General features: G+C 45.3%; 1 protein-coding gene across 1 annotated transcript; it reads right to left on the bottom strand.

Moving 5' to 3' along the window:
- Positions 1-4137: 4137 nt before the first annotated feature.
- LOC114034256 (plexin-A4-like) lies at positions 4138-19195 on the bottom strand (the record flags this gene model as incomplete). Its single annotated transcript, XM_027849851.1, has 7 exons — positions 4138-4372; positions 5430-5576; positions 6331-6570; positions 6747-6840; positions 11200-11367; positions 12944-13080; positions 19078-19195. Coding segments are annotated over 7 exons (1139 nt in total), but the record flags the coding sequence as incomplete, so codon positions are not given.
- Positions 19196-19602: the final 407 nt, after the last annotated feature.

The raw sequence follows: 19602 nt of genomic DNA on the forward strand, positions 1-19602 counted from the left end.
CCCCTAGAAAATGTTCCAAGCCTATAGATTTCAGCGCATATGGGGACCTTCATTTAGAGAATCAGTTTCTTCTTCTGGTAGTTCCCTAGACCTATGAAATCACAAGTCTAGTCTCTGTCTTTTAGGAGACCCAGTATGGCATACCTTTGAATCAAACAGACTTGGATTCAAATTCTACCTCTGACATAGCTTAGCTGTGAGACCTGGGGTAAGTCACTTGACCTCAGAGCCCCATGCAACTAAAACAGCATCGCAGAATTGATTGCTGATCTGTGCTGGTTTGCAAAGTGCTTTGCATAGGTGATCTCATTCGATTCTCACACCCAGTACTAGGCACACACAGTATACCTAATGAGAAAAATCCCTCTTCCAATGCAAATCAGCAACTGCCTTGTAGTTTATGGTCTTATCAAGTTGCCTGACATGTTTTGTGTGTGTATGTGTGGAGGGCGGTGGTGGTGGAATTATGCTGAAAAGTTAAGTGACTTGCCCACAGTCACATGGCCTTGGGTCAGAAACAGAATTTGAACCCAGGTCTTAATGACCTCCCAGGCTGCCCCTCTACTCATTATGCCATGCTTCCTATAGATTTAGACCATATATATGTAAGTATCAGGTATAGAGCAGAGAATGCTTGATCCAGACATAGGAAGATCAAGATAAAATCTTGCCTTGACACGAATGAGCTGTGTGACCCAGGGCAAGCCCTTGACTCTCTCTGAGCCTCAGTTTTCTCAAGTGTAAAATCAGAGGATGGGCTATAGGGCCCTAACATTTCTTCCAACTCTAAATCCAGTGTCTTCTTTGAGGTGGATGCTCTCTCTAATAGCAGAGATTGCAAACTCTTCCACACTTTTCCATCCTATGTATTTATTGTCTATCTTCTCCCATGAATCCCTCTAGAGGCTCCACCAAACATGCTGGGGGGGACTCCCCCCACATCTTTTCCCATTACATGGGTCCCAGTGCAGCATTTTGACCGTCCAGCTGTGATTCTTCTCTCCCTCTATAATCAATCTTTTATCATAATCTCTTAGATGATATTTTTTATGCCAATAAAATAGCATAGACTATCAATAGACAAATGTCTAATATACATATATACACACATATAATATGAATACATGTGTGTACCTATATGTGTGTATGCAAATCTATCTATCTATCTATCTATATGTACACACATACATTCTCCATTTTCATCTGACTTGGTTCTCATCATGGTATGGAAGTAACTGGGTTCTCATAGGCTATGCAAGCAAAAGCATAAACAAGTTACAGCAGGTTCTATCAGCCTGGAAAGGTTTTGAATAAGGGCCTGGTGAAAGACTGTACATCGTTTGTCTAAGGTCCAGTCTAGCTAAGTTTGGAGACTGGCCACGGGATGATGATTTTTTTTTTTCCAGCCATGGCATCTCACAACCCCTCACCCCCCACCTACCCACACACATACACCGATATAGTACGGAGTAGTTTTAACCTACATTGATGGAGTCATGGCTAACACTGACAAAAACACCAATGTTTGGAATAGTGAAGCATATGTGAGCAGAGACACATATATCAAATATCTAAAGATTCTGAGGACCCAGAATTACCTTTATACCATGATGAGTCATTAAAGCAGGACTCAGGTGCAACCCATCTACCCACACCCCATATATACACACTTGTATGTAAGTATATGTATGTCTATATGTATATGTATATATGTGTATGTATGTGTCTATGTGTGTATATGTGTATATAATCTTAGCCACTTCTTACATCCTGTTATACACACACACACACACACACACACACACACACACACACACACACACACCCTCGCTTTGCCTTTGTCCCAGAAGGAACTGAGTTCCCTGCCAGGTCACCTCTATTGACAAACTGTCAGGAATGTGAATCCCTGTCTGACCGCTAATTTCTCCTTCCCTCTGAAACTTCTCCAAGGGAATCTTCACTTGCTCGGTGCCCCAGCTCTGCTGCCCCCTCCCAGTTGGGTCACTCAGCTGATGGGGAGAAAGAAAAGGGGGTTGGGGGGGGTAGGAGAAGCTTTCTTTTTATCAGGCTGCAGCTTTCCTTCAAGTCACCAAGCGCCTTCAACATTCAAAGCACCGTGCCAGCGACACATGAAAGAGATTCTAATCACTACACCTAATTAGAGGGAAGAGTACATTGTGGAGAAAAAAATTAAGCGGCGTAAATATAATAAAAGTCAGTAATTAACAGTCCCACAAGGCGGATGCTGTGTTGACAGCTGAAGGATGCAGAGAGGGGAAGGAAGGAATCCGTTTCCCCATCAAAAAATAGGTGCTTCCCAATAGGGAATTGATGAGGCCTAAATCCCCCAGGTATAGAACCCAGCTTATTCCATAGAAGAATCCATAGCAAAGAACCAGCCTAAATTCTCTCTCTCAGGGTCACTTATGAAAATGATTCCCTAGGGCTTACAAGAGCCTGACTCCATTTTCTTGGATTGCTTATATCTAATTTCATTATGCTCTTTTTTGTACATATATGTTTAATATATGTGTGTATATAAATAATTACATACTATATATACACATCATCTATGTAACGTATGCACTCATATACACATAGAAAGGAAAGAAAAATGGAGGAAAACTCCCTCTTCCACCACAACAATTTACAGAGTTTTTAGAGAGTTGGCTGAGGCACTGAGGTTTCAGTAATGTCCGAAGGATCACACATCCACATAGGCATGAGAGGCAAGACTTGATCCTCAGTCTTTTGGACTCTGGGGCTGGTTTTCTCTTCATTCCAATCAGCTGCCCTTCACACCTGCGGACTGGAAGACTTTTGGAAAGTCACTTAGAGTCTCATCTCCCACCAGGCTTGGAGGTACATAACTGTAATCTCTACTCTTAGGTCAGTCTGAGACTAGTGGACAGCTTGACCTTGGTTGGGAGTGTTGAGCTACAGTTGGGCTGAAGCCAATCTGGTGCCTGATCCAAGGCCACCATGGATAGGATGACGCCCTGGGGAGAGAAGGGTCATATAGCTGTCTAAGGAGGGGTCATCTGGCCCAGGTCAAAGCCTCTGTGCTGTTACGCATTGGGATTGGGCCCATGAGTGGCTGCAGTATTTCCAGCCTGGGTGAGAAAAGAAACTCAGAATAAAAAAAAAAAATCTCATTGCCTCAGGCAATGCTCTAAAATTATATGCTACAGTGTAGGTATAGATCTGCCTTGGTAGACAGAAATTCCTCCTTGGGAGTTCTTTGTAACAATGAAATCACAAGTCCATCTAAAAAGAAGACAGACAGACAGACAGATAGATAGATGATAGCTAATACAGCAAAGCCTAAGGTCTTTGGCCAAATCTCTCACTGGTGTAGTGCCAGGGCAGTGGTGCTAGGTAGAATGATTCAGTACCCAGCTGCCAAAGGGAATGGCAGGCATCTCGCTGAGTAGTGTGTGTGTGTGTGTACACATATATGCATACATGTATATATGTTTATATATACATATACACATATGCACACACACATACATATATATGTATATATATAAAACAACTCAGCACCATTTCCATGCTGCTACTGAATGTCTGTCTTTCATCTTACCGCCCCCAGCTTTTGACCTGAGTGAGCAGTGGAAACAACACTGGTCTAGAAACCAGGAGATTTATGTAGAAATCTTGGGATCTGACGCTATCTAGCTCGTCACCTTGGAAAAGTAACTTAATCTCTCTAGGCCTCAGTTTCTTCATTTGCAAAATGAGAAGATTGGGTTAAATTAGGTTCAATTAAATTCACCATGAATTTATTAAACACGTACTATGTACAAGGCATTGAAATGGGTGCCAAAGAAACAAAGACAAAACAACAACAACAAAATTGTCCCTGTCTTCAAGAAGCTTACGTTCAATTCCTTCCAGCTTTGCCTTTCTCATTAGACCGTAAAATCCTAGAAGGCAGTGACTGTATTTTGCCTTTTTTAAATTTAATTTTTATTTATTTATTATAATTTTTTATTTTTTGTATTTTGCCTTTTGCTGTATCCTTGGCACTTAATACAGTGCTAGCACACAGCAAGTGCTTCACAAATGCCTGCTGACTGACTATAACGCTATAAGGTGTACTTGGAACCACAGCCCACCCATCCCTGCAGGTACCTTCCTTGCACTCCAGGGCCACACGGGACTCGAGGTTGTCCATCTGCATCTGCAGCCTCTTCAGGGTGAGGTCACTCTCACGGGACTTGCGCTTGTAGGCAATGAGCACGGCCACAATGAATATGATGAGGAGCCCACCAGCCACGGCGATGCTGACGATGGCGGGCAGGCTGAGAGGGCTGTCTGGAGAGATGTACACCATTCCAGGGGAGTACTCCATGCCCCCTACGCGGGCCTGTAGGACACATTACCACAAGTGGTGGTGGGCCACACAGTTGGATGGCAACCAGGAGAGAGATGGACGTAAAAGGAAGCTTGAGTTAGTCTGTCCTGATTTGAAAATAGTCCTAATTTACTTTCTGCTGAGGACTAGGAGAACTGACAGGGGAAAGAAAAATACCAGGCCGTTTGTACTACAAAAAATATACCACTAGTCACAAGGGAACAGGGTGAGAGAGCATGGCTGACTTTTTTATACCCCATCCCTCTCCCTGAAAACAAACAAGCAAACAAACAAAAAACATTGAAATGCACGTTCTACTGAGGGGGGAAGGAAATTGGTAGTTTCGGTTTTCATATGGAATGAGCTACATACAATTGGGAGAAGTAGGAAACTGAATTAGTGTTTGGCATCACTTGTGTATACTCCCGTTTAAGAGATGGGAAAATTGAGCACACAGTACCCTCAGGCTACCACTCTTGTTTCCTCCTCTCACACAATACGGCAGTCTAGTCTGCACCATACTATCTAGTGTTTCCTTCTGCCTTGAGTGTTTCGTTCTTGGTTCCTGTATGAACGTGTTTCTCTCAGTCAACTTTAGGCTCTTTGAGGGCAGAGATCAATGTCCTCTTCCTCTTTTTTTTTTTTAATCTACCCAGTACTTAGCCCAGCACTAGGTGTATTGGAGATGCTTAAAGTAAATGTCTATTGACAGGAAGTGATGATAGGTTTCCCATCCCTTGCCCTAAGTGTCAGCCAACACTCTCTCAGTTAGCAAAGGAAGCTGTTCAGACTGGAACTTGCCTTGAGCATGTATACATCAAGCACAGTGAGTAAAAGGTGGAGGGGTCAAAAGGAGAGGACCTAAGAGGTAGAGGTGTCAGCAGGGATGGTGAGATGAAGGGAAAGAGACTCTGAATAGCCCAGGCGGTAGAAAGTTTTCTGAGTGTGAAGTTTGGCCCCATGACCCCAAGATTGTTGACATCAGACCACAGAACTCTCAATGCTCCCTCCTGCCCCTTGTCCCTCCCAACCCACTGCTCTGTCCTGGCTCAGGTCGTGCCAGACTCACCATCACTTTGTGCCGTCCAATGAGGTTGGGAGATTCACAGAGCAGCTGGACATCTGACACTGTCACGGCACATGGCTTCTCTCCGACCAACACTGTGTAGTTCAGTTTCATGTTACCCCCGGCCACTGGTGGGATCAAATTCTTGCCCTGGATGGACAGAAAAGCCCCATTCCCCAGCCTGAAGCTACTACCATACTTATATCAGTCTCCTGCTCCCAGACTGAACTCATGTTTCATAGGATCATTGAATCCTAGGTATAAAAGTAGCAGGGACCTTAGAGGCAATGCAGTCGAACCCCCTCATCTTACATATGAAGAAACACATGAGGCACAGAAAAGTTAATTGACTTGTCCAGGGTCACAGAGCTGGTAAGTATATGAAACAGAATTTGAACTCATCTTCTCAACTCCAAAACTAGCACTCTATCCGCTGTATCACCCTGGGATCTTCCTAGGGGAGTGTGAAAACTAATAACACTCTGTATGGTCAGGAGGGGGCATCCCAACATTCCCTGGAAGCTCCTAGGAAATGGCCTGGGATAGGCTGTGGAAAAAGAAGAAGTAATATGAGCCTCTGGCTTCTCATGTCCTGAACCCTAAAGGGGAGACCCCGAATTTGGCTATCAGTCAACCTAACTAGAGTAAGCTGCCTAGATCTATGCCTCTGTCCCTGCCTGCCCTCCAATATATGGACTGAAGTGTTTACTTGCTGGGGATAAGTTTTCTCTTCTGTAAAATGAAGGCATTGGACTAGATTTCATCTCCAAGGCCTCTGATGTATGCTCTTCTGAGGGAAGAAAAGCCATGCCACAGAAACAGGCAGGAGTCACTGCCTTCCTGACTTTGGCTCAATAAGTATTTCCTAGCTCTTTAATCTCATGCCTACCAACTTCCCCTTTACCTTCAGAATGATGGGAGTGCCAGGCTTAAGTTCCAAGATGCCTGAAGGCCCAAAGGCCTCGAACACAGGGTTGGGATAGTAGGTGAAGTTGGTCTTGTTAAGGATCAGCAGGGACTGGACATTGTCCAGAATGAAACCAAATTCCTCAGGCCTCTCGGTCAGGTCAGATTGGTGTTCCGGATCCACGGCGAGGGCTGGAGCCTGGCAGGTCATCTCAGTAGAATTCTGAACCTCACAGACCTACGGACAGAGAATTCCTGGCTCATTATAACAGCATCTCATTATACAAACACAGAGTATATACATACATTTCCAAGGACATTCCAGGCTAGGAGGATGACTATATGAATAGAAATAGCACGGCCTCATACCCTGTGACTGTTATCCCCACCCAAACTGCCCAGACCCCAACGCACATTGATGTGTTCCTTCCCTCCATGCTTGGCTCGGATCTGGGGGTTCTGGATGAGGTCCAGGTGTGTCCCCCAGACAACAATGGGGGTGTTTCCACTGAAAGGAAAGAGAATGAGGCATGTGAGTCACTGGGTTCGGAGAAGAGGCTGATGACTGATAATACTTATGCTGAAAAATAACTGTGAGGACAATGATCTTCAAACTGAATAACGATCATGACGAAAAGAAGTAAATTGAATAATAAGAATGATGCTCAGACTCGACAATAATGATGATGATGCTAATGGTAATCAGATGAATAATACAGATGACATTGCTACTGATATCTATCTGAGCACCCTTGGGCACTTAACCTCCCTGGACACTGATAACTTTTAAGGTCTCTGACAACAAAGTTATGATCCTATGACCATGCTGTTTCTCCACCAGCTTTACAATTACTCTTTCTTCCCAGCTTCTCTCCAGGATAGGGATTCATTCTAAGGCAAGTGGGAAGACCTAGTCTGGGTTTTCCTCAAAGTTACACTCCTGGAACCTAGGCTGGTCTCATCTCCAATTCTCCAGTCCAAGAGATGAATCAACATCCTAGAACGACAAAGGACAAATCTTGGAACAAGAGGAGAAGGCAACCCTCTTCTCATCTGAGATCTCAGGACTGACTGTACCCTTCACCTCTGTCATCCAAACTACCAATGAATACTTGAAAAAGATCAGGAAGCATGGTTCTTGAGGATTTCCCAAGCGCCAGATTCTAGCCTACCTGTGGCCCAAGAGGTCACAACATTGCCAGCTGCAGGGCCACGGGAACGGTGACCTGATAAGGAGTAGAAAGTCCATTCTTATTTCTGCCTGTGTGGGTTTTTTTGGTAACTCAAAAAATAGATTTTTTTAATTAATTTTTTTCAACTAAGCATTTTTCAAAGGAACCTAGAGCCATGTATTTCTCACCTTAGCAGACAGTGAGGAAGTTCTATTGATTTTCAGCTTCCAATATAATTGGTGAGAATAACCTTGCCCAAAGGCTCTAAGGAGTGCCTTGATGCCTAGAACAGCATTTCCCCACCATTTTCATCACCTTACCTATCTAAGACCTTCCTGGGTTTTGTAGGAGAGTGGGAAATCACTCTCATCTTCTCAATGTTGTGTTACAGATCTGAAGGTCAGAGGATCTGACTTCAAATCCTAGCCATATCACTTATTACTTATGTGACACTAGGCAAGTCACCTAATGTTTGTCTCTGTGGCTCAGTTTCCTAATCTAAAAGAGAGGGCCAGACTAGGTGATCTCTAAGGTCCCGAATCTATGATTTTGTATTCCCTCTTCTGCATCTCATTCACCCATTTAGCCATCTGTCCATCCATATACCACACTCCTAAATATATTACACCAGCCAGCCATCTCCCTTGGTATGGCTACGGACAGGAAATTCATAACTTTTTGTGTATCATGGATGCCTTTGGCAGTCTGCTGAAGGCCTAGGAACCCCAAAGAGATAATGTTTTAGATGTATGAAATAAAATACATGGCATTACAAAGGGAAACAATTATATTGAAATATAGTTATCAAAATATGTAGGAAAAAAACCAAGTTCATAGATTCTAGTTTAAGAACCCCTACTCTAGACCCCTTCCCCCATCCTTCGTCTGGCAGATGAAACTATGATAAAACATTGAGTTATCTTCTTGGCAATGAAGGTCCTCCTTGTGGTCTGGCTGTTCTTTCCTCCTCTTCTTCTTCCTTCTTTTATGCTACCACAATCATTACCACTATCATCACCACCAGCACCATGATCAATACTTATCAGCTATCTCCTCAACTCAAGCTGTTTCCCTCTAACACCTACCACATGCATAATACAAACCTTATCACTCTCAGATTTTGTTTCCTTAAGCAAAAAAAAAATTGTTTGGCTTAGCTAGTGAATTTAGAATGTGTCAGAAACCTTTCTCTTGATGAGCACATTACTCAAGGTTGGCTGCATAGAACCGGAAGGTACAGTACTATTATTTATGTGACTAACAGGCAGGGGAAAGCTGCGAATTAAACAAGAAGTGAATTCAGTGGAGAACTTTTCTGCTCATCGCACAGAGGTAGGGATGGGGGGTAGGGGAGGGGTAAGGACGGTACAAAGCAAACATCTCAGATATACAAGGTACTGGGTTCAAATCCTGTTTTGGCCACTAGTTTGTGTTATGATCTTTTGTTCTTTTTCCTCATGAATCAAGGTGATGGCCCAAACTGTCAGGCTTTGTAGCTGCTAAAAACAAATGTTTCACTATGTATAGGAAAAGGCCACATTTCAATTAGATTTAAAATATTCCTCACTCACAATAGCCCTTAGGATCTCAGGTTCACTGGGTAACTTTGTTTGCCAGTCCCTCAGCCCCAAGAGCCTGCCTTGACGGCTCTCTGGCATGCCACTGCAGGCAGGGCTGACTCTCTTTTATCGCTGAGACGGGAGGAAGGGTTGGGGTAGGGGTGAGGAATGGGCACATGGTGGCTTGAGGTGAATTACCTAGAGGCCTAGGGTCAGAGTTAGGAGCAAGGGGGCCTGAATTCTTGATAGCGTAGTTTCCCCACCATCACCTATCCCAATATTGCTCTCCACAGTCCATATTCACAGTCCAGACATGTGCCTGGAAAGGACAGTCCCTCCCAGTGTCTGGGTGAGGGACGGAATCATTCAGGACCAAAATCTCTCCCAAGCTAGAAAGTAGAATCCCAGAATGGTAGAGCTAGAACTGATTTTCATGTAGAAGTGTGGAACAGTGGGAAGAAGAACCCTGGGCTTGGAATCAGGAGATCTAGGTTTGAATTCCAGCTCTAACCTTTATTAGTTCTGTGACCTCGGGCCAACTTTATTACCTCTCTGAGTCTCAGTTTCTTTCTGTTCTTTTTTATTTTTTATTTTGGAGGCAATGGGGGTTAAGTGACTTGCCCAGGGTCACACAGCTAGCTAGTAAGTGTCTGAGGCTGGATTTGAACTCAGGTTCTCCTGACTCCAGGGCCGATGCTCTATTCACTGCGCCATCTAGCTGCCCCCTGGGTCTCAGTTTTTTCTGCAGAATGAGGAGGTTGGACTAGATCAGACCCCTTCTGACTCTGAAAGACGAGGAATGCCTAACTGAGCTGTCAGAGAGCCCAGAGCACTCTGGTGTCCTCGCCAAGATCACACAGCTAGTTATTGATGCAGTCAGACCCTGAACCCGGGCCTCCTGGCTCCCAATTCAGTGTTCTTTCCACTGTGCCACACTGCCCAGCTCCTTTCTTTAGCATTATTTGAGGCGTTTCACACACCTGGTCTCTTTCTCATAACGTTCCTGAGAACAGAGGGCGGGCATGGGTTAATTAGTCTCTCCATTTCTGGGAGCTCAAAACTCAAGCTTAGAGGTGGGTCATGAAACCAGTCAGTCGTGGATCTAGAAGGGGGATCTTGTGCCCACCCCAAATCTGAGCCTGAGGGATGGGACTGCAAAGTTCTGTTTTTATCAGTCTTCAAACACTAGGGAACTTCAGAGGGCTCTCGTTCAAAAGGAGGCTTTTAGCAAGTCTTTATGGAGATAGCGTGACATCCTCCAAAAAAGGAAGGAAGGAAAGAAGGGAAGGGAAGCAGGGAGAGAGGAAGGAAGGAAAGGAGGGAGGAAGGAAGGAAGAGAAGGAGGGAAGGAGGAAGAAAGGAAGGAAGGGAGGAAGAAAGGAAGGGAGGGAGGAAGGATGGAAGGAAGGGAGGAAGGGAGAGAGGGAGAGAGGAAGGAAAGGAGGGAAGGAGGAAGGAAAGAAGGAAGGAAGGAAAGAGGGAGGCACTGTGCTTGTGTTTTATAGATATTGTCTCGTTTTATCCTCACAACAACCCTGGAAGGTAGGTGCTATTATTATGGCCATTTTACAGATGAAGAAACTGAGGCAGAGAGCAGTTAACTGACTTGCCCAGAGTCTGAAGCTAGATTTGTTCATTTATTTATTTTAGGCAATTGGGGTTAAGTGACTTGCCCAGGGTCACACAACTAGTAAGTGTCAAGTGTTTGGTCTAAGGCCAGATTTGAACTCAGGTCCTCTCGACTTCAGGGCCAGTGCACCACCTAGCTGCCCCCTGAAGCTAGATTTGAACTCAGGTCTTCCTAACTCAAGGCCCTCTGAGAAATAAAAGCAGCAGAAGCATGAGAGATCTGTTAATTCGGGGAGCAACCTGTACCAACTCCCAGAGCGTCCACAAAAGCAGGGTGTCCATTTAGAGACCTCCGAGCTTTGCAGGGAAACCAAAGGGCGGCAGCGGGGAAAGACAGAATTGCATCCCACAGAACCACAGCCAGAAGGGGCCTTAGAAGGAATGCAGTCCAACTTCCTCATTTCACAGATGAGGAAACAGACACAGAAACTTGTTCAGGGTCACCAGGCAGTGTTAGAAGATGGGCTGGAACCCACACCTTCCTTACTCCAACCAGGCGAGCCTTACCTGATAATGCTCCACTCAGGCTCGATCCTCAGGATGGTGGGGTCCTCCACATACTGGAAGTAGAGATCTGCATGGATCTTGGCCTTGTCTACCTGGACAAGCACCTTCGACTTCTCCACCACCTCCTCCGAGGAAGTGGTGTTGCAGATGATGTGTGACGTGGATCGCCTTGGGAGAGAGGAGGAGCACAAGGCCGTGGGACCGGGTGCTGGAGAGAGGTTGTGACTCCTGCCGCCACACTGCACCCCAACCTCATTCCACCACATCAGTGACTGCCAGAGAATGGAGCTGGATTACAGCTCCCAGAACTCACAAGACTTCTAACCAATAGCCGTGTCTTCAAGTTAGCTCGCCCAGTAGAATCGTGAAGGACTCTGTCTCTCTGTCCGTGTGTATATGTGTGTATATGTGTATATATAAATAAGTATATGTATGTGCATATATATATATATATGTTTCACTGATTCTCTGACTCTCTCTGTCTCTGCCTCTCTTCCTCTGTCTGTCCATCTCTGTCTCTCTATGTCTCTGTTTCTGTTTCTATGTCTCTCTGATTCTCTTTTTCTCTCTGACTTTGTCTCTGTGTCTCTCCATCTCTGTCTCTCCCCTGCCCCCACCCAGGGCTTCTCATGATCCGTGAGGGCATCTCTCCTTTCCCTCAGTGCTCTCCACAGAGAGATCTGTGCTCGAGAAAGCAGAATCCACCTGCACCACTTGTCTTCCCCTGTTACAGCCACTCTGATCACACAATGGGTGATGGGATTTCCATCACAGCCTCTTCTTGCCTCTATCCCCTAGGAACTCTTGCCTTTATTTCCCCAGCATGACTTCATGTGGGGTGGAGTTGGGGGGGCAGGTGAGGGTGGGCTGCTGCTGTAGGAATCTCTGTCCACGGATTACGGGAGAGTCAGCGACTGCAGAGCCAGGGCTCTGGGGAGCGAGCTCCAAACTAATCCTAGGAAACAGCCTGTTCCTAGGAATGTACTCCAGATTGAATCCAGCTGAATTTCCCAAGGAGGTGGGGACAGGCAGAAAAGAGAAAGCTGGGAGAGGAGAAGAATGAGGGCAACTCGGAGGAGGGACCAACACTTTCCACAGACCCAGTGAAGGATGTTTGCCTGGGACCTGTAGCTCGGCAGGGTGGATGATTCCACCTTTGTTGATACCATTCTTCAGTGGTATCATACTATATATGCCCTCCACATCATAGAATCTCAACCTTCAATAAAAATAAACATTTATTGAACTTGTTGATTAGATTTGAACTGGAGTAGTTGTTCAGTTGTTCAGTAGTTTCAGTTGAGTCCAACTTTTCATGACCCCATTTGGGGTTTTCTTGGCAGAGATACTGGAGTGGTTTGCCATTTCTTTCTCTAGCTCATTTTACAGATGAGGAAACTGAGGCAAACAAGGTTAAATGACTTGCCCAGGGACACACAACTAGTTAGCATCTGAGGCTGGATTTGAACTCAGGTCTTCCTGATTCCAGGCTTGGCACTCTATCTACTGTGTCACCTAGCTGCTTTCAAACTGTAGGAGAGGGCACTGCTAGTGAGTCTTAATGTCCCGGGTCACACAGTAGAGAAGAAGTACTATCTACAAGTCATGATCAGAAATAGCTATGTTGAGTTCCCCTGGGGAGACTCTTCCTGTATCTCAACTTGACTTCCTACCAACTCGGTGGCTTGGTGTCTCTGCCTGAAGTTCTCACAAAGGTCAGTGCCACAGGGAAGGGGACTATTACCTGTAGAAGAGGCAGGGCTGGCTTCCAAATGTCACCACCACATTGCTGCCTGCGTTCAAGTTGGTACCGGTGATGGTCACTTGGGTGCCCCCAGACATGGGCCCCCGGATGGGCTTCAGGTCAGACAAGGTCAGTGTCTGAGTAGAGAAAGACTCAGTTAAGAAGGTGTAGAGGAAAAAGCTCTGGAATTGGGTCTGAATCCGAAATCTATCGCTTGCTATCTGTCTTGTTTCCTCTCTCTGGGCCTCATTTCCTCCAGTCGTGAAATGAAAAGGTTGGACTAAATCATGAGTTTTTAACCTGGTGTCTGTGAATTTCAAATACTTTTTCTGAAAAGAATATTTCAATATAATTGTTTTCCTTTGCAATCCCATGTATTTTATTTAAGTACTTACAAACATCATTCTGTGAAGGGGATCCATAATCTTCACTAGACTGCCAAAGGGATCCATGACCCAAAAAAGGTTAAGAATCTCTAAACTAAATTTCTAAGGTCCCTTTCAGCTCCAGATCTTCTGAGTTGTGACATACTGCCTAGGTGGCATTTCCTTGCTGAGACTCAGTTAATGCATTTATAAAATGAAAGAACTGGACTTCCTTATTTCTAAGGTTCTTTCTAGCTCAAAATCCTGTGATAACATAGTGGGGAGCACAGACCTAAAGGCTAGGCTGAGATGATGCACTAGTCCTCCAACACCTTCCCTTTGGTGTCTGCCACACATTTCGTTGGCATTATCCTCTAGACACCTTGCCTGGAAAGGGGAAGCAATTTTCCTAGGGTCAAACCATAAGGTAACCACCACTTCAAGAACAAGACTGCTGAAATCCCAGTCTGACATTTTGTTGATGAGGCCATAACCTCTTCACTGGACTGGTCTGGAGAATCATCCATCTCTCTCTCCCAGTCGGTAAGGCAGTGGGGTGGGCCAGGGGCCAAGGGAAGGAATCAGGACATTGCAGAGGCCCCCACTGCCCTTCTGCAGGGATGGGGAAGGGGTGGGGGGGGCAGAGAGAAAAATGTCTGTTTGTTGGAGGATTTGGAGTTGCAGTTTGTTCCTTCATTAGCATTTTAATGGAAAAACTTTCCACTCAGTCCCAAGTGAGAAGCCAGTATCTGCATTTAAATGAAGACTGCCTACCCCCCTTCTAAGAATTATGGCCCCAAAGCTTGGAACTCGCCTCAGCTCCTCTCAGCAGGCAGGTACCTGACTGACACAATGACTTTACCTAGAGCTGGGGATCAATAACACCATTAGAGAAGAAAGAAACCCAAATGACATATGCACACCAATGGGGTGGCCAAGGCCTGCCCTATCACGAATCACACACATGGCAATGCTTGCTCATGCACGTGTCCTTGAAAAGGCCTTGCCCATCTTTACCTGTGCATGTGTGCCCAGGGTCATTGCAGCAGGTAAATAACTGCCTAGGCTCTCCTGTAGCTGGGGTGGGGTGCTGGCTTATACCACCCAATTCCACATTTTCTCCCCTAGCCTTCCCTCCTTGCACCTTCTCTGACTCTTGGGCCTTCTCAGAACCCATCTCTGATAGCTGGGTCTCCAGTAGGGGTGTCTTCTACTGGTCTTCCTGTTTACCCGGGCTGCAGAACTGCTCACAGGGCTTGGATGAGATGAGGAGTCAATAACTATTCTTTCCAATGAAATGGAGAACCACCAGGCTTACTATCTATCCTCCCCAGATTCCCAAAGTCCTCTGGGCCTTATTCTTTGCCCTGCCTTTATCTCTTGTTGCTATTCAGTCATTTCAGTTGTGTCCAACACTTTGTGACCCCATTTGGGGTTTTTTTGGTAGAGATGCTGGAATGGTTTGCCATTTCCTTCTCCAGTTCATTTTATAGATGAGAAAACTGAAGCAAACCAAGTTAATTGACTTGACCAGGGTCACACAGCTAGTAAGCAACCAAGGCCACATTTGAACTTAGGTCTTCCTGACTCCGGGTCTGACACTCTTTCCACTGTGCCACCTATCTGCCCTTCCTTTATCCCTTACTGTGCCCAAATCCGGTCATCTGACTGACTTATGTTACCTAAGGACTCCTGGGCCCCACTGCACTGTAGCACCTTCATCTCCTCAAATTAGAGTGTGATCTCCTTGAGAGAAAGGACTGTCTTGCTTTTTGGCACATAGGAAGGGCTTAAAATACTTTTTCATTCATTCATTCATTCATTCACTCAAAGAATTTTAGAGTGAGAATCAGAGGACCTGGGTTTGAATCCTGGCTTTGCATGATTTATTTAACTTCTCTGGGCCTCGGTTTCCTCATTTGTAAAATGAAGGAATTGGGCTAGATTGCCTCTAAGATCCGAAGATCTCTTCTGGATCTAACATTTTATAATTCTTTTATTTCAAGCCGTCTCTCTGTGTGTTTCCTTTGTTTCCCTCTATGAAGGGAAAGGGGGCTGACCTTCTCCTCTTAGTGACGTATTGCAGGGAAGGAGAGGACAGCAAACTATTATTAGAAGCATATGGGGTGTTTGGTGGGGAGATGCTGATAGTATCCAAGGTGCTTCAAAGCAACCTCCCTTAAAAAAAATCTCCCATTTGGTTAAAGGGAATTTCAGCATCTGAAGAAGCTTTAGACTAGCGTTGCCTGTATGTAAGGGTTTAGGGAAGTAAATAATCTAGACCGCCTTCACCTTTCACAGTCGTGGTATAATCAGAGCCTGGATTGAAGGAGTTATTCAGAGGGGGGAGGATGTGATGGAGAAACATTTGAAAGTTGTGAGAAAAGTATTAATTATTCAAGCCACGCTTCATAAATATTTCACTGTGGGTTTGTATGGAAAATCAGATTTGGGATTATTTACTCTCTCCTCACTCTGCTAGGTGGCTGGAGTAGGAGAGACAAGGAAGAAACAATGATGACTAGCTCCAGGGAGACAGCTGTTGGGAAGAGCCGACTGTTTGAACCCTCTCCTCCCACCCCACAGCCCTGCATTTAGGGGGTGGGACCAAACCACGAGCTGGGAGGATCTGGACTCCTGAACCATTGTGGAGATCTTCCTAAACATCCCCCTCTCTCCCCATACCATGGAGTGACTGCAGGAATGTGCCAATCCAGCAGCTCCAAACCCTGATAGAAAATTTAACCTTTGGCTCCTGGATAACGTGGTGTGTGGCCATGGGGTTGAGGAGGGGGAGAGGGAAATATACAAAGCTATGATGCTGGGAAGGGAGGGCAGGGGAATTTAAACTCCCTCTTCCATTTCCTGAAATGGTAAGAATCTACTGACCCCTCTTCGCCCCTTCTGAGGCTCCGTGGGTGGGTGCCAAGTGGTACAACTCTCAAATGTAACTTGGGATGATGGGAATAGTCTCATAGCATCATTGATCTAGAACTGGAATGTATCTCCAAGGCCATCTAATTCAGCCTCTTTATTTTATAGATGGAAATGGAATTCCAAGGTTAAGTGACTTGCCCCAGGTCATATGGGTACTAAGCGGAAGAGATGAGATTTGAACCCAGGTCCTTGGATTTCAGAGTTAGTTCTCTTACGATGTTATCATGGGGTGCCCTTAACCAGTACCTCCCCTAGCCTTCTGTAAAGCTTTCCTACCTAGGCATACTCTATCATTTAAGGATACAGTTGAAGTAGGAAGGAAGGAGTGGAATCAGGTTTTGGTAACTATGTGCTCAGTATGGATCTCTCCCCTGAGACATGGGGCTGGACCCCTTCTCAACCCCCAGAAGTACTCGCAGTTGACTTAGGGTCCTCTACCCCAAAAGAGACCAATGGGTTCATGGAGGACGACAGCAAAATGGGAGGAGAACTGTTGCTGTTGTTTGTCCTTCATTCTCGAAGAGGACCGATGACGTTACAAGGGTGATGTCTTGACGCGCATGTGAACTGGATATAAGTGGGGCAGAGCTTTGCAAGGTCATCAGTCTTACTCTCGCCTCCAGAGTCATTGAACACCAGTGGCAAGACAAAGGTCAAGACAACTGGAGATGGCCCAAGATCCAAGTAGCCAACTGTACCCCAAGCTTTTACCCAAATTAATGGAAAGGGAACCACAAAGATGTGGAATTAGAAGACATGGATTAAATTCTCAGCTCTTCTACTTACTACCTATGTGACTTAGGATAAGTTCTCCATCTCTCTAGACCCCCATGTAAAATGAGGGGGCCTGGATGAGATCATAGGGTTATACATCTAGAACTAGAAGGGACTTCTTTATTTGACATATGAGTAAACTGAGGCCCAGAGATGTTAAGTGATTTGTCCAAGTTTATGCAAGTAGAAAGTAGAAGGGTTTGGGTTTGAACCCCCCTGTCTGTTGCACTCCTCTGACCTTCTAAAAAAAATGACAGCTTTCTTTCTGCCTTAAAATTCTATGATTCTACATAAAAATGCTAAATAACAATGTAAGCAGGGGAGTCTATGCTAAGTGCTAGGACAAGTGACATAGACAACAAATGGTATATGAGTTCAAGGAAGGAGATCAGTGTAATCAGAGGATTGGTGGAGGAGAAAGAATTCAAGCAGGGCCTTGAAGGGCGACTTGGATTGGAACAGCTGGAAGAGAAAATGATAAGTTTGTTGGGTGATGACAACATGAGGAGAGATGTGGAGGTCTAAACGAATATGGTCTTGGAATGCAGTATCTAGTGCCCATGGCCAGGTGTAGAGTAGGAAATGAGGTTGGATAGGATGAGTAGAGGCAGTTAGGTGGCGCAGTGGTGAGAGCGCCAGGCCTGGAGTCTAGAAGACTCTGATTGATGTCTATTTGGGGTGGGGGCAATGAATAGGTTGAAAATGGGGAGAAAAGACAGAGAGGTGGCAATAGCAGGGGACAGAGGTGGTGAGGGAAAGGAGAGAGCAAAAAGATGTGGTGAAGATGAGACAGATGAATGAGGAAATGGGAGAGTGGTGGGGCAGGGACATAAAAGGGTACTGAGGCCAAGGGATATGGGAAAGATGAGGTGAGAGTGTGACATGATGAGATGGCATGCAAAGGCAGTAGGATGTTGTTTTGATAGGATGGGAGAATGATTGGGGGTGGCAGCAAGGACAACCGTGGGCATGTTGGGATAATTTGAGAACCATGGGAGGCAAAATATAATGGAATGAATCCTGAACCTTGAGGCAGATGATCTGGGTTCAAATCTCAGCTCTAAAATGTACCTGCTTTGTCATCATGGGCAAATTAATTAATCTCTCTAAATGAATTAAGACTTTCTTACCCAAGACAGCATGGCGCTATAGAAAGGAGACTGATTTTGGAGTCAGATCCCAGGTTTAAGTCCTGACTCTGACACTTAATGACTAATAGCATGTCATTAAAATTCTGAGTCTCAGTTTCCTTATCTATGAAATAGGGATGATAATAACACTTACACTGACTACCTTACAGCATGGTAAGGAAAGCACTTTATAAACCTTTATGGAATAATAGGATAATAAAATCAGGGGCCTTAGGGATCATCCAATTGGGGCTCAGAGAGGTCAAATGATTTTGCCAAGATCACACAGGTAGTAAGAACCAGATCTGTGGTTTCCTAACTAAATCTCCCAGATCTAAGGAAAGTGTTTTCCTTTTTTTTTTTGTTTTAAATTTTCTAAATTCTCTTTATTCATACCATGAATTTAATAAACATCAACCAACACATATGCTGTCATATAGAAAGAAAAGAAAGGGGAGGGTTATATAAAAAACTCATGAATCTCTATTGTGCATGGCTTGGATGTTTTAAAAAGTATATATTACACTGGACACAATAGAGCCAACACAGCTCTGCTTGTCTGTGACCCTTCCTGAACTTCTTTCTGCTCTTTTCTGTGTATTTTTAAATGTTTCATCAATGCTCTTTTCTTTCTTTTTTTTTTTTTTTGCATCCCTATCACCATCCTTCCCAACAATGCCCCTCCTTTGTAACAGAAAGGTATAGTTAAGCAAGGCTCAGTGTTTCCTCACTATATTGTTCTGCCTCTCTAAAACACTTTATCCACGGGAGCTATTATTTTTATTATTCTCATTGGAAAGGACGGGGTCCTGTAAGAGCCAGCTGGGTCCCGGGCTGGAGGCCCTGGCAGCATCTCCAGCCCCACAGACAGCGTCCCTGCCCTGGGCATGAGGACTGGGAGTCTGCTGTTCTGGTTACTGTGACTCACCATGAAATAGTAGAGCTTGGAAGAGCGGGCCATGAACTCGGGCTTGCACTCGGCCACACAGATCTCCACAAAACCCGCGTGCTGGCTGGGCTTGGCCTCCCCCATCTCACACACAATCCTGCGGGCAAAAGAAGAGAAACCTGAGCTGGATAACAGGGCGAACTACCCTCCCCGTGTCTGCCCGGCCACGCCTCCGAGGGAAAGCAGGGCATGGGTTGGATTCTCTTGCTTTTTCATTCATGGTACAGAGAAAAGGGCCTTGGATTTGGAGCAGAGACCCTAGATTCAAATCTGGATTCTGCCTCTGACTGACCACGTGACCTTGGGCCTCAGTTTCCCCATCAGTAGAATGAGGGGCTTGGACTAGATGACTCCCAAGGCACTAGTCTGCTGATTCTCGACAGACCCTCTTTCGTGAGTTTGGGCAGAGGGGGTGATATGCCCCATCCAGACGGCTTAAAGGGATTGAGAAAAAAGTGCCTGGTTTAGAGTCAGAAGACATCTGTTCGAATACCGACTCTGCGA

Source organism: Vombatus ursinus, unplaced genomic scaffold, assembly GCF_900497805.2.
Source record: "Vombatus ursinus unplaced genomic scaffold, bare-nosed wombat genome assembly UNPS02008820.1, whole genome shotgun sequence".
NCBI classification, from domain to species: domain Eukaryota; kingdom Metazoa; phylum Chordata; class Mammalia; order Diprotodontia; family Vombatidae; genus Vombatus; species Vombatus ursinus.